The 15,203-nt window shown below is 43.4% G+C and overlaps 1 protein-coding gene across 14 annotated transcripts in view; it reads left to right on the top strand.

The window, feature by feature from the left end:
• Nucleotides 1-15,203, top strand: part of FGGY (FGGY carbohydrate kinase domain containing) — a 457,075-nt gene that overhangs the window by 351,080 nt on the left and 90,792 nt on the right. For 13 of the 14 annotated variants that reach the window (XR_001886587.1, XR_001886588.1, XM_017877238.1 and 10 more), the window contains 2 exons: nucleotides 2,879-2,999; nucleotides 9,283-9,377. Coding sequence is in view for 12 of the 14 variants with exons in the window: in XM_017877238.1 (XP_017732727.1) it covers nucleotides 2,879-2,999; nucleotides 9,283-9,377 (216 nt within the window). In the remaining 2 variants the exon portion in view is untranslated. The remainder of the gene's footprint in view (nucleotides 1-2,878; nucleotides 3,000-9,282; nucleotides 9,378-15,203) is intronic. The other variant, XM_017877242.1, reaches the window with a different exon arrangement.

Here is a 15,203-nt window from a genome sequence, read left to right as displayed (position 1 = left end):
TAGCCTGTTCATCTGTAGTTTTCTTTGCAGAACAGACCCTTAAAAGGTACTATTTGCATTTGAAGTCTCTTGATTTGCATTCGGTTCTGTACATTCCCAGTGGAATAGCCTAATTTTAATTTAAATTTCTCTGTGAAAACATTTTTTCCAGAAAGGTGAGCACAAAATCATTTTCACACAAAGCCCTTTGATGGGACATTTCAGTAGGGTGGAGTATTACACAGATTGGAGTCTGGGACACCGAAAGGGGAGGTCCTTTAAGGAACTGCCAGACTGAGTGGGAAATTCCAGCCAACAATACCACATGGGGGAGAGACAGGCTATCTGTCACAGCCCCTCTCGAGGGAGTGCCTCTTATTTGGATCATTTCTTTCCTTTTCCCAGGAAATGTGCTTTGTTTTATTCTTGTCTCAGGCCTGCTAATCGCGTGCCCCTAAGTCCCTGGTTTTAGAAATATCAAAGATACCAGTTTTGCCTGACATTTCCATACAAATTAGGAGAGAGCTATTCTCCCATCCCATACAGACTGTACTGCTTAGTCAAATTATATATCTCCTAAATGGGGATAACAATATGCAGGTTTCATATTTGCCTTAAGATTAGAGATGCTATTAAAGTGCATAGCAGAGTGCCTAGCATGTAGCTGATAACCAGAAGAACTCTCCTTGTATGCACCTTTCGTGAGCTGGACACTCTTCTACAAGTTTTACCTTTGCTGCCTACAGCAGCAGCCTTATATGGTAGGTATTATTAGATTTCATCAAGCCTAAGACCACATTTTTAATTTTTTTGCATGTTGACATTTCTGACAATCTATAGAATTTTTAACTAAGTGAATATGATACTGTTATTCCCATGGCAAAAAAAAAAAAAATGGCAATTGAGTTATAGAAAGGTTAAGGTATAAGAAATATGTGAAATGCCTAAATGCCAGCCTGGGTTTTTTGAATTCAAAACTCATGCTCTTAGCTACTACAGATTCATGCCATTAGAGCAGACTGGGGTTGCCCGGAATCCACAGGCATCAAATGATCCATGGTGGACTTCAGGCATCTGTAGACCTCCTGAAATTATTTATAGTACTATTTTGTATGTGACTTTTTTTTTCTGGGGAGGTCAATAGGTTTTGGCATATTGTCAAGGGGATTCATGACCCCCCAAAAAGCTTAACAAAGAACATCTGGGAATGATCAGCCCTAGTTAGTGTGTAGGATCTGGCCTTATATGGCACAACATGTTTGAATTTTTCTAAACACACTACATCTGTGGATTGTTTTTGGAGGCCCAGGTTTTACCTAATCCATATTTTTGCCAGATTCATGAATAGCTTCAACAAACCCTGAAGACCTCTGGGCTAGAACTGCTGTGTCTTTTGCTCCTGAACTGCCCCTGTCCCTCATGATTTATGCCAAAGCAATTAGCATTTCACGTCCTATGGTTCCCAGATCACCCTCTGACCACTCCTGTTCCCAGGTTCCCCCATCCCCTGGGGTGACAGCTCCCTAGACAGCCTTGTCAAAGCAGGCTTCATTTACCCTTTACTCCCCACCGCCACAGGATGTGAGGTCAGGGCAGCATCCTGCTGACTTCCAAAACCCTATTCCTTACCTTGGCTAAACTCACTACATTCCTAGGTTTCAACCTGAACAATACTGTCACACTTTAACTAAAAAACAAGATATTGGCTCATGCCTTCTTCTTGGTGGCTACGCCATCTGTAGAGACACATTGGCCTCCCAGATCCTTGACTTTCTTATCTCTTCTGACTTCTCTTCCCTCCCCTTTAGCAATTCACTCCCACGTCTACACCTAAGACTTTGACATCTCCCCAAATTGCTCAATCTCTAAACATTTCAAAGACTCGCTACCCACCAAAAAATCCTCTTCCTCTATTCTTTCTGGAGCTCCTTTCTCAAGCATCATCATGTGGCTGCCCGCTTAAGGCCACTTCACAGTTCATCATCTTGTTTTTAGTCCTTATCCCAAATGAATTTTGATTTTGAACTCTAGTTTTGAACTTTCAAGTAAATTAAGATTTTTCAGATGTTCAACTATCTTATCTAAAACTGAAGAATTCTACATTAATATTCACTTCCATTACTCTAAGGCAATGTTCTTTTCTCAAACAATAACAGTTTTTACTGCGTTTAATGAACTTAGGAAGACAGGGATGAGGATAATGTGTTTTAGGAAGATATTAACACACAAGGACTGAGACACAAGGCTGAATTGAAAATATGGTGAAGCCCTGAAACAACCTGGGAATGGATTTGGCTCAGAAGCCTGCTTTTAGAGAACCACTACCTGGTTTCAGGTAATAGCAAAGGTAATTTTAGCCTGCAGCCACCCTGAAGCCTTGGAAATCACCTTCTTTATACAATTAGAGGCTTCTTTCCATGATTCTGCTGCTGGATTTTTTGGTGCTTTTTCTAAGGAAAAAGCCTTTAGTTCCCATTTAGCAAAGGAAGACTGACCAAGATACCATTGACTCTGTTTCATAGTAGTATTGCAATCACTCCTAATACAGGGCCTGGGCTATAGTAGACACTCATTAAATATCTGTTTGAATGAACTATGTTACCATTAACTGTGTTGACCTTGTCGACTGTTTTTGTCAGTATTGTGTAACTACTGATAGAAGCAAATGGTGTAATTAAGAGGGTTTTGTAATCAGTCAGGCCGAAGTTGTAATTCCCACTCTGCGATTTAATTAATGGTGTGATCATAGACAACGTAGTCTCTGTGAGTCTCAGCTTTCCGAGATAGTGTATGTAAAGCTCTTAGTACAGTGTCTAGCACTCAGTAAACATTTAAGAAGTGTTCCCTAGTGTTTACTTTTGCGACTATACTGATGCTATCTTCTGCTTCTCCTTTCAAGTTGGGGACTCGCTTCATTATAGAAGCCATGGAGGCAGCAGGGCACTCGATCAGTACTCTTTTCCTGTGTGGAGGCCTCAGCAAGAATCCCCTTTTTGTGCAAATGCATGCGGACATTACTGGTAAGTCTGGGAAGGAGGAGAGAAGGTCATTTTTGGCTTGGCAGCAAATGGGCATGGCCCAGTTCTGGGTGAGGTGAGATTAGGAGGATATATGTGGTATGCTAGATTATTAAAATAATCCTGAAGTCTTTATATTCAGGATGGAGAAAGTGACTTCTATGTATATCCAACCATTGAATAATGGTGAGAAATAACAGAAAAGAAGTTGGCCAGGACTAGATCTTAATCCAAGCATTTACACAACAGTTTTGAGTACCTCTTCTGATCCACATATTGTGGAGGATATTGAAGATATGAAGATGAATAAGGCATGATTCTTGCTCCCCACCACCCAGGAACTCAGGGTCTATTGAGGAAGGGAAACAGCAAACAGGCATATTAGAGGTAGTATGGCAAAAGCTCGGAGTGAGAAAAGTACAGGGTATCATGGAAACATAGTGAGGCACCTTGTCTGGTTTGGGACCTAATGGCAGCTCAGGGCATGTGGTCTGGAAGAAGTGATAAGAAAGCTGTCTTGAAGAAAGAATGCAGAGGCTGGATGCTATAGGATCTGTGGGTCTGGTTGCAGACTGAATTTGAGCCCTAAGACCCTGCGATCCTGTGATTCCTTCTCAGCTGATCAGAATCAGGGATCATGATAGGGGTGCAGGGAATCACAAATAATGGGCTGAGCTCTTTGTGATATCAGCAGACAGTGGAGGAGAAGGATGCTTATCAGAGGCCCTAGAACCCAAGGAAGGGGCCCCATTGGCAGGAGGCTTTCTCCAGGAGGTCCTCCAAGAGGACCAGGAGGCATCAGGTCCAGAGAGACAGAGGTCCAGGCCCCTTTTACTCCTTGCCCCTGTAGTGTCTCCTGGGGACTGGTGTTCTCTCCCAGGACCCATCCCTGGGTGGACAGGTACCACCAGGGCAGGGCAAGGTGAGGGAAAGTAGGGGAGGATTGTACCCGTCCCATAGTCCCAACTCCAGCCTGATAAGAGCCCACTTGATCCTACCTACATTTATCATGATCCTTTGCTATCTGTCATCCCCTACTTTCTTACCTCTGACTTCTGGGCAGGTCAAAGTCCCTGCCCCATTATATCCTTGTTCCCCCTCCAAGCCACACAGATTCCTGCAGGTGAGAGCCTTGTCTAACACGATAGATGTAACTGATCTCTGCACATCATGAGATGAAACTAAGTAAGTCATTTATTCCCAACCTAGAGATAAGCAGACTGAGGCACAAGTCTGAGGACAGTAAGAAAAGCATACAGTCTAAGGGCAGAACTATTGGGATGTGAAGTATAGAAAGTATTACCATTAACCAAGCCCCTACTATGTGTCAGTGTGAATCACGCTGTAGACACTTAATCCTCCCATGCCACCAAAGGGTAGAAATTGGTGCCCCCATCTTACAGACAAGCAAGCTGATGGGTGGGTAGGTGAATTTAATCGGCTATCTAAAGTCAAACAGGCAGTACGGGGCAGGACCAATATTGTAACCATGGTGTGTCTGGGCCTACCGTCCCTTTATATTGTACTGCTGACCCAGGTTTCTTGACTTTTCTGCCAAGTTTTTAACTGTTTGATGATGACCCCTCTTTCCTGAGGTGTCCAAAACCCTACAGAAGTGGGCCCTTCAAAGCAGAAGGAGGAAAGATAAAAGAGCCCAGATTGCCTTATAATTGCCCTCAGGAGAAAACCATAACATTTTATCTGAAAATCAGTTGGCTGGTTCAGGTAACTTTCAAGCTTAAAATTTCATCTGTGACATTCCAATTTCTAGCCTTCTTTTTTTTTTTTTTTTTTTTTGTATTTTTGTAACAGGTTTCACATGTTGCCAGGCTGGTCTTGAACTCCTGACTCAAGTGATCCACCAGCCTTGCCTCCCAAAGTGCTGCTGGGATTACAGGCATGAGCTACCACGCCCGGCCCCAATTTCCAGCCTTCTGATAGCCAAAAAGCTTCCTATTTGGATGCGATGCAGGAGGAAAGATGAAAATCAGCTTTGGACAACACAGTATTCTAGAAAATGGGAAACAGGGCCTCCCAGAGCAGAACAGCTAGCTGTGAGTGACCCCGGTACTGACTCGGCACTGCAGCCCCGGACTTTGTGAAAATGGGTCATCTTCCAGGCCCTACATCGCTGGGCTGACTCAGAAGCACGGTGGGGTGGGGAGTGCAGCGGCTTCACAGAAAGTTCTGCTTTGGAAACTGTTCTCCTCTGGGCTGTTGAATGAAAAGGCTGTTAATCATTATTTGGATTCCGATTGAAACTGGACCTTTTGTCTCTAACTATGGACCAGTTACAGTTCCAGACAAAGGGACCTTTTCTTTAGCCTGGAATTCCTCTGCCTTTGGGAGCCTGTGACTGACAAGTGATGGCAAAGTGCATCTGCCTTTGAATGCTTTGGGTTCTGCTAAACTCATTAATGCATCAGATAAAATAGTTCACATTCCAGCCAAAGCTGCCCTCTTCCTCTCCTTCACCCAGCACTCAGAGAAAAGAACACATTTGCATTTGTCCCTGTAAAAGGCACGTACACAAGCAGCCAGTATAGAGGTAGTGTCATTGGTGCCTTTAAACATTGTATTGCTCTAGTTTTCCTACAGAGACAGAGTTAGGGAGGACTGTTGACCTGGAACATGATTCTCAGAAATGCATGTGAAAAACACATTGGAATTTGGGAGATTTTTTTGGAGATAGTGTGGAACAGTGGAAAAAGCAGGAGATCAGCTCTGTCACTTTGAGCAAGTTACTTTACCTCTCTGAGTCTCAGTTCCCTCTTCTGAAACAAACAAACAAACAAAATTTTCATCTCCCTCATGTAGATCACTGCTGAGGAATAATTGCCCGCAAGTTTGTGAGCATCAAACTCGGTGCCTAGACCCAGGAGGTGATCAGTAAATGTTAGTTCTCTTGTTCCATCTAGGAAGCCCCGTGCCAAAAAGAAAGAGGGACATTTGAGGAAAAAAAAAAAGCAGTTTATGATTTTGAAAGTGAATCTTTGCCATGTTGAGAACAGCCTGCTCTGTACAAGCAGGGAGAGCAGGGCTTTGCCAGCTTGGGAAATGTTGTCTACATGAGGAGGAAGAACCTCCTTGTACCCCGGTCATTTGGTTAACTGTGGTTTCAAGAAAGACTTGGTATGTACTAAGTAATTGTAAGTTTCCCCCACTGACTTGGGACTAAATGTTCCTTCTTCTAAGTTTTAATTTTTAGTACTGGTAGTTTCAGTAGGGGTTTCCCTCTCCTGGTCTTACTCATTATTTTAATTATTTGTTCTTTCATTTATTCACTCAAAAGCATTCTCTGAGCACACCAGTGCGCCAAGCCCTGAGGTTGGCACAGGGATGCTAAGAAGAACAGTCATGTCCAGCCAAGAGTTTCTTTATAAAACACAGAAAAAGTGCCCTTGGTCTTATGACCAATATCCAGAGTGAGTAGAGTGGGTACCCAGAGGATAAGATGTGTCAGTGTCAGTCAGGTCCAGGCAGAGAACAGATACACCCTCCAATTAGGTTAACTGGAGAGAAGTTGAATACAGCGTCAGTGTACAGAACTGTGGGCAGGGTGCTGGAAGCCCAGATAACCAAGAAGTACCTTGGGATACTAACAGCGTTTCCACCCCTGGGCTTGCAAGGGTGAGGGTAGGGAGCAGGCAATCTGAGCCTGATGGGATGTGTGAAGAGGTCAGCCCAGCAGAAGCTTAGTCAAGGATGTACCTAGAGGGCAGGGGCCCACAGCTGTGATCCCCCCTGGCCGGTCTCCCAGGCACAGAGTAGGTGGAGGGAGGAAGGGAAGAGGTGGGATTGGTCTTAGAGGCAAATGGAAGCAGTGGGTTGATTTCACCCTGGGTAACAGGTGTGAGGAGAGACATCAGAAGTAAGGTAAACTTTAAGAATAACAACTAATGCTAATTTAGTGCTTTCTCTAAGCTAGACACCATTTCAAGAGCCTTATTATAATAACAATTTTAGTTCTCACAGCAACTCTGAGATAGGTGGAATTTTAACCCCATTTTTCAGATGAGAAAGCTGAGGCACAGAAAGGTTAGGTAACTTGCCGAGGATCACACAGCTAAGTCAGTGGGGAAGCCAGGATTCAAACTCTGGCAGTCTGGGTTCAGAGCACTTTGGGCAGCAACTTGAGAGCTGATAGGGGATTCACCAGGTTCACATAGGTCTCTGGTTGGCAAGGGGAGGAGCCTGTGAGTAGTTCCTCCCTGCTCACAACTGGGGGAGCTTTTGGCAGGGTAGGAAGGCTGGGAAGTAAATGGTGTTTGGAGGCACTGTCTTCAAAAATTCCCCAGGTCCATAGGGAAGGCTGGGTGGTCACAGTCGCACACCCATCTGTACCATTCCTAGGATTCTTCAAAGGTTTGTAGTGCTGTCTCCTGCTGGGGTCAGCACAGCCCTTCAGTGTGGCCTGGCATCTGTCCTTCCCCTCTGGATGGTTGATGGGAACCTTTAGTGTCCCTTCCCCACTTATCCAGTTTTTAGCCCAGGTCTAGTATATGCAGAGAGGCTTCACTTGCCATCCACCTGAATTCTAACAGTAGCAGCCATCATTTCTCCAGGGCTTACTGTAGGCCAAGAAATGTGCTAAGCACCAACTATGTGCCCTCTCATTAAGCCTCACAACACACCTATGTGGTACATCTTATGATCATTCCCATTTTGCATTTAGGGAAACCAAGGCTAAAAGAGTGTAAGTGACTTGCTGGACACAGAGCTAGTGGAACGAGGAAACAAACTCAGGTCTGAGCTTCTCCCAGCATTCCCACCCGACACCATGTTGGCAGTGCCTTAAGCCCTGGCCCAGATAAGGGCTGGTATTTCTAAATTCTGTGGGGTGTCAGTGGGAATTTGGTCCCCTGCCCTCTTTCTCTGGGTAGCTGGAGGAAAGAATTGAGTGGGGAGGTAATGGGATGTAGAGAGAGTGCCTCGGGAAAATCTCAGACAAGCTAGGAAAAGAAATTTAAGCTTTGGGAAAATAACTCTTACGGCTTGAGTACAAGAAGGTTTTACACCTCTGTAAAGTTTGCTGCCATCTCCGGATACCTCTGTAAAGTTTGCTGCCATCTCCGGATGAGCAGACCAATCTATACATTATAGACCTAAGAATCCTAAATTATTTCTATTAATCTTAAACCTACCATGAACCCTCAACCTCTGCGCGTTAGCATACGGAGGGCTCCTCCCTGCCTGGTGGACCCCTGCTCACCCTTCAGATGCCTGTTTAAGCCTCATCTCCACTGTGATCTGTGAAGACCACTACCCCAGAAATGTGTTCCCTCACCATTCAGTCACTCACCGTGTGCTAGATACTGGTCTAAATGCCAGGGATTCAGCAGTAGACAAAACAGGGTCCCTCCCCTCATGTAGCTTAAGTTCTTGCAGGGGAGACAGACATTAAACAAGTAAGTAAAATACAATGTTGGAAGGTGGGATGAAGCAGTTAAGGGGGTAAGAAGTATTGAGGGAAGTTGTAATTTTAAATTTTAAATCTGATGGCCGGGGAATGCTCAGTAGGAAGGTGATGTTTGCAGAAACACTTGAAGGAGGGGCCGGCAATTAGCATGTGGGCATCTAGGAGGAAGTGTTCCAGACAAGGAACAGCATGGGTGCTTCCGAAGCACACTCAGGAAGCAGCAAGGAGGCCAGGACTATGTGGCTGGAAGGAGAGAAGGAGGATATCAGAGGGGGAGAAGTGGGGCCACATCTGGGAGGGAGGGCCCCTTGTCAGCCACTGTAAGGACTGTGGCATGTACCCTGAGAGAGGGGAGAAGCCCTGGAGGGATGAATCATACCCTGTCTTGCTACCTCCTTCCCTTAGCATATCTCAGTTAAAGAACCAACCCCCTGGTTGGAGAGAGAGTAGCCTTCCTCTCTCTCATCCATCTCTCTCTGAAACCTGAATAGCAGGGCACGGCGCGATTCATCTCAGTATTCCCTAGGCCAGCAAAGCACTTAATAAACATCTGTGGATCTGAACTTGAATCAAATGGCAGGTAGCAGCTTGCAGAAGCCTGAAAAACCTGGGCACTGAGGTCTCATGAGTTGATATATATGGTGTTGGCTCCCTTGGGCCCTTGGCTACTGCACCAGCAGGCACAGGCAGTGAAATCTTTTAGAACGAAATAATCCCAAGGAACAAGGAAGGGAGGACTGTCGGGAGTCGGGAGGGGGGCCTGCTGCTGCCCTCATGTCAGGTGTTTTTGCCACTGTGGCTGCTTGCTGGCTCCTCATACTCCCCTGGCTCTGCTCCCTAACCAAGGTGTGGCCTTGTCCTGCGCAGGCATGCCTGTGGTCCTGTCGCAAGAGGTGGAGTCTGTTCTTGTGGGTGCTGCTATTCTGGGTGCCTGTGCCTCAGGGGATTTCGCTTCTGTACAGGTATGTGAAGACCAGGGGGTGGGCTGTGGCTCCTCCCCTGTCTGAGGCCAACCTTCCTCTTGACAGCAGCTCGCATTTTACAAAACACACACAGGATATAATTAAGAAATGATAGGTTCCAGCCAGGGAAAGCACAAACACTTCTAGCCTCAGACATATTTATTGCAGTTTTCATTTGACTTGGCCTCGGTTCGTGTTGGTCGTTCTGTTTTTCAGTTGTTTTTGTTTTTTATTTCTTCTTTAAAATACCTTTTAAATTATTCCTTTTAAATTTCCCCTTGACCACTTTTCTTTGAGCACATGAAACAGGTAAGCCTCAAAACCTCAGTTTTCGTGTGTATTTCAGATTTTAAAAGCTTATGGCAATCCCACCATTTTCCAAATACGTTTAAGGCCTCTATCAGCAAGAGACACAAATGACAATGTTAGTATTAAATAAAAAAGGAATTAAAAGGGAAAATAAGGAACAAAGATATAGGAAGAAGGAAACAATTTGGTGGCTGTGATTAAACACGTAATTTGGCTCTGAGCTTCCTGGCAGCCAAGACAAAAAAGAACACATGATAAATTGCATAATTCTTATTTTCAAAAAGAGGAAACATACTAGTTTCTGGTGAGAGGCAGAACTTTCCCTCCTACCAAATTGCGAAAGACTTTGCACACATGGGGCTTTGTGGAGAGGTTTTGAGTGCTAAAATAATACAAGATAAAGAACGAATGTGGTGTGGAGGCTAGGAGCATACAGGCTCTGGCATTAGACCACCTGGGCTCAAATCCTGGCTTGACTACCTGCCAGCTCTTGTGGCCTAAACACTCTTCTCTGTACCTCCGCTTCTTTATCTGTAATAGTAATTAACCGTGCATCGTGAGTTCTTTCTGTGTGTCAAGCATGCTCATTTAGTCCCTGCAACAACTCTATTATCCCCATTTTATGGTTGAGGAACCTGAGGCATAATAACTCAGCCTAAATGAAACGGCTAGTAAATGCCAGAATCAAGAAGTCTAGCTCCTACTTCTCAACTGAATGTTTAAGAGATATTTGTTCAGCTAAGCAGCAGAGTGTCCAAATGACTTGCTCATGCTCTCAAGGTTAGGACTACAAGCCAGATAACTAGTAGCTCCGTAATTAGAGTTTCATTTATTGTGAACCTCTTAATGTGCCAGACACTGTGCTAGGTGCTTTTTGTATAATCTTCCTAATACCTATAACAATGCTTCATGAACCACAGAGATTGGGCAATAGAGATCCAGAAAGCTTACAAAACTTAAGGGTACACTGTTAGGAACAGATAGATATAAAACTGTGATGTTGTTTGTACTGCATTTTGGAAAATGTGCTACACTACACACTATCCAAGCCTCTGAAACTAATGACTGTGAAATCTCCCTCACAAGGAATTAAATCCACTCATGAATTCTTGTGGGTTCTGAGTGAATCTTTTTTTTTTTTTTTTTTTTTGAGACGGAGTCTTGCTCTGCCACCCAGGCTGGAGCGCAGTGGCCAGATCTCAGCTCACTGCAAGCTCCGCCTCCCGGGTTTTTTACGCCATTCTCCTGCCTCAGCCTCCCGTGTAGCTGGGACTACAGGCGCCCGCCTTGTCGCCCGGCTAGTTTTTTGTATTTTAAGTAGAGACGGGGTTTCACCGTATTAGCCAGGATGGTCTCGATCTCCTGACCTCGTGATCCGCCCGTCTCGGCCTCCCAAAGTGCTGGGATTACAGGCTTGAGCCACCGCGCCCGGCCCTGAGTGAATCTTTAAACAAAGATGGTATAGTTTAATTCTTGACTTTTTCTGGATGGTCTCCTCCTTTCTCAAAAATAGCACATGGAGATATTTGTTGTTGAAATATCAATAAATGGTCAATTATTATTTTAGTGTATCAGCTGACGGAGATGTTCTCACAATTAGATATCTTGCCCTTCCTGTGACAAATTATAAAAGTTAAAACAGGAGGGATGCTTACTAAGGTTCTACAGAGGTTACCCTGTGTTGTGAACTGAATATTTGTATTCCTGCAAAATTTGCCCTAACCCTCAATGTGATGGTATATGGAGGTGGATCTTTGGGAGATAATTAGGGTTAGATGAAATCATGAAGGCAGGAGCCTAGTCTCATGGGTTATGAAGGTCTGATGGGCCCTTATACAAAGACACCAGAGAGCTTCCTTGTTCTCTCTGCCATGTGAAGACACAGCAAGAAGTCCATTTCTACAAGCTAAAAGAGGGCTCCCACCAGACCCTGACCTTGCTGGCACCCTGATCTCAGACTTTGAGCCTCCAAAACTGTTAGAAGATAGATTTCTGTTGTTTAAGTACCCAGTCTATGGCATTTCGTTATAGTAGCCTGAGATAAGACACCTCATTTAATCTTGACAGTCATCCTGCTTGCAGGATGCATGTTTTTATCCTTCTGTGATAGGAAACCAAGTTTCAGAGATGTTTGAAGTTATTTGTCCAAGGCTACACAGAAAGGGTAGAAGCAGAATTGAAATGAAGGTCTCTCTGGGTCTGTATCTTATCCTGATTGTCATTCTTTTTCTAATGTGTTCGATTGTTTTTTCTTTAAAAATATTTTCTGACTTCTTAAGTGTTCAGTGGTGTATTTTCTGAAAAGAAATGCCATAGGTCACAAATCAGGAGATAGTCTGTAGCTCAAACAAAGAATAGCATGTCAAGATGAGGCTGCTATACCAGATGCTTCATACCATGACTTATGGCTTCGTTGATATCTTATTCAAAACTGGGATTTCCAGCTCCAAAGGAATTCCACTCACATCTTCCCCTAATTGGAAGCTGAGCTTAATTCCACACTGACATCTTGGCTACGTGAGATTTGCTGTTAGTCTTCTGGAACAGAATCTAAGATATGGTAGATCAGATTTGGAACTGATGACTTGAGTAGCAGCTGCAAGGCTCACAGTGTTGTAAAGACAAGCTCATGTCTCCTGTTCAACCCAAGGATGTGTGTGCCTGTCCTGATCGTTTTCAAGAGACACAATCTAGTAAAGGGAGCCCCCAGCTGAGAGAGGCCTGAAGTTTTATCTGTCATCGCTTACCTGACAGAATCCCCATAGTCTGGAGTTTTGTGCTTGCTTTACTATCCTCAGACAATGTCATTTGTTCTCTATGGGTACTTGTTTTATTTGTCTGTTTTATGTATTTTTTTTTTTTTAATGTTTAAATAAGAATTGCCACCCATATGGGACTATTGAGATAAAGAGCCTTTGAAAGTTCCAGTGACCTCTCAGATGTAATCAATGTCATTAGAATGATAAAATGTTTGGAACTGCTTTGAAAATGAAAATGTATGTAGACTTAGCATCATTTGCTCCACTCCAAAGAAGAGGGACCAACCTTTGTGCCCCAGGTCTGGGGACCAGCTCCAGATTCTGGCAAGGTGAGGCAAAACTGAATTGCTTTCTTTCTGTGATTCATATTTTTAACCTGAACTTCAATACAGTCTTTTCTTTGAACTTCAGAGACCCTGGCTTGGTTTGCAGGGTGCCTGCCTTTCCTTCCTTAAGAAAGTTGAGCAATTCCTGCCAGCACCTCAACTATTCCAGCAAGTCAGATGTTTTATCTTCTCATGGACCACACATCTGGTGGTTAGATGGAGGATTTCACTTCTCATCTAGATAGGCCGATTTTGGTAGACTCAGCCAGAGTCACCTACTTCAGATGCTGGGAAGGCTGGGAAGAATCCAGAGGACCCAGACAGCAGAGGTAGGGAAAAGTTTTATATGCTTCAGGAGACAAGGTTTCCGAATTTCATAGGCCCCTGAATGGATGATTTTCAGCCAGGGGTGGAGTCCTATACCTTTCTTGGGTGATATCAATGGATCCACAGCTGTAGATTTTGCTTGTAGCTATTGTAGACTCTGTGTATCTCAATTCTGGGAGAATTTTATCAGGGAAAGGGAGACTGAATGGAATTTTCTGGTGGGGCCTTAATGAAAGATTGGCCAACAACAAGATCTATTGATATTGCAAATTTTGAAACATGCTGACAATTCCTAGCTTCCTTGTTCTGTTCTTTTATCCATTCAGATTCTCCTTCTCTTAGTTTGTCTCTGTCTCTCTTCCCCTGTTCTTTCCTGCTTTCTCTCCCTTTAGACATCTAAAGTCTTCTTACTATTTCTTCGTCAAATTTGGATCTCACAAAGGAGACTGATACACCCATTCGTTCATTCTAAAGAATACAATGACTAATACTATCTTAAAGAGCTGTCCCTCTTTAGAAAGGGTGTTTTCCTTTTAGTAGTTTTCAAAACTGTGTCTTTACTGAAGAGTACCATCTCCTTGAGGACAAATATTCTCGAAGGCAAATCATGATCACCTTTATATCTGCAGTTTAATGAATAATATGGAATCAAGCCACAGATATGCTGCTCTTACGGTAAAAGTTTAGCTATTGAATAGGTGGGAGGGGACACAAAGAAGGCAGTCCACTTCCCCTCCCTTTACCCTTAGGAATGTGGAATCCCTGTAGTCTTGACCTCTGTGACCTTTCTGCTTGATCCCTCCCCCATCATCAGTAGAGTACAAAATGATCCTCTATAATTCTGAATATCTTGGAAAACAAATAATTATAACTAGAAGCTGAGAGTGTTCCATAACACTTCTCTAGGCTCCCAGGTCCTGGAAAATCAACATTCTAAGAAATACAAGGACAAATAAATAAAACAAGAAGCAGTTTCAAGTCGTTGTGAGAGAAAACCCAATCAAATGGCAAAGAGACAGCAACATGAAATGACCCTCCACTTTCTGTTTCCTTCAGGCCCCCTGCAGATGTCATTAACTTTCTGTAATTTCTTATCTTCAGGGGCAGTTTTTATTCAAGTCTTTTTAGACAAAACAAGCTTTAATTCCAGCAGTGCTATTTGTCTTGAACCACTACGCCTCACCCTTGAAAAAAGGGAGCGGAGGAAGCATCTGAAGCAAAAATCAGTAAAAGGAGACAGTGACAAGAGATCAAAATGCATTCAGCAGTTAGTTTAAGGGGAGTACCAGTGTAAAGAAAATAAGCCTTTGGAATCAGCCAATTAATCACAGACCTTCCTTCCTCCCACTGCGTGAGCGTTGCCACCCCTGTAAATCACTGACTCCATGCACTCCCACCATCAACTTTCCCTGTCACGTTCCAGACAGACTCCTGTGTCTTCAAGACCAATACATATAAGTGGCCAGTTGAGAGCTGTGATTACTCACCCTTTCTGTAATGTGTGCCCACAAGATAAACCATCTATGCTGACCGCAGTGGTCGGTCTACCCTTGAGGTCAGTCCTTGCAAACATCCTCATTGCTTAGCTGAAACCTCTCCTTCTGTTCTTTTTCATGAAATTCACTTCATTTAGAGCCAGTTATACTTATCACCTGTTCTGCATTTCAGAGCCTATGATTTTTGCGTGCAACATGTCTCCCATTCTGTTTTGTTTAGTAAGAGTCAACTTTCTGTGATTTTTTTTTTTTTTTTTAGCTCTATTTGGCTTTCTATCACCATAAATACCAGTGTTGCTATTTGCAAAATAAAGCTGATTATCATTATCTTAGTTTCCAGAGGTTAGGAAAAACTGAAATACTGTAGATGTTCAGAAGTATGAAACCATCCCATTTCTTAGTGCATTCAATTTAATTTACTTGCACTTTTTTTTCTTTTTCTGGAATACTAACATTTCATGTTCATTGGGGATAAAATAAGAAAATGTAATTAAGATGAAAGAAAATATGAAAACATTTATCTTGTTATCCTAAAATAACCTATTTTAAATTATTTACTTATTAACTATTTAATATTATGGTTTCTGTTCTCTTAGTCTTTTTGTACAT

Source organism: Rhinopithecus bieti, unplaced genomic scaffold (assembly GCF_001698545.2).
Source record: "Rhinopithecus bieti isolate Rb0 unplaced genomic scaffold, ASM169854v2 scaffold_6380, whole genome shotgun sequence".
Lineage (NCBI taxonomy): Eukaryota > Metazoa > Chordata > Mammalia > Primates > Cercopithecidae > Rhinopithecus > Rhinopithecus bieti.
Note: the sequence above shows the minus strand (reverse complement) of the source record. Positions and strands in the feature narration are given on the sequence as shown.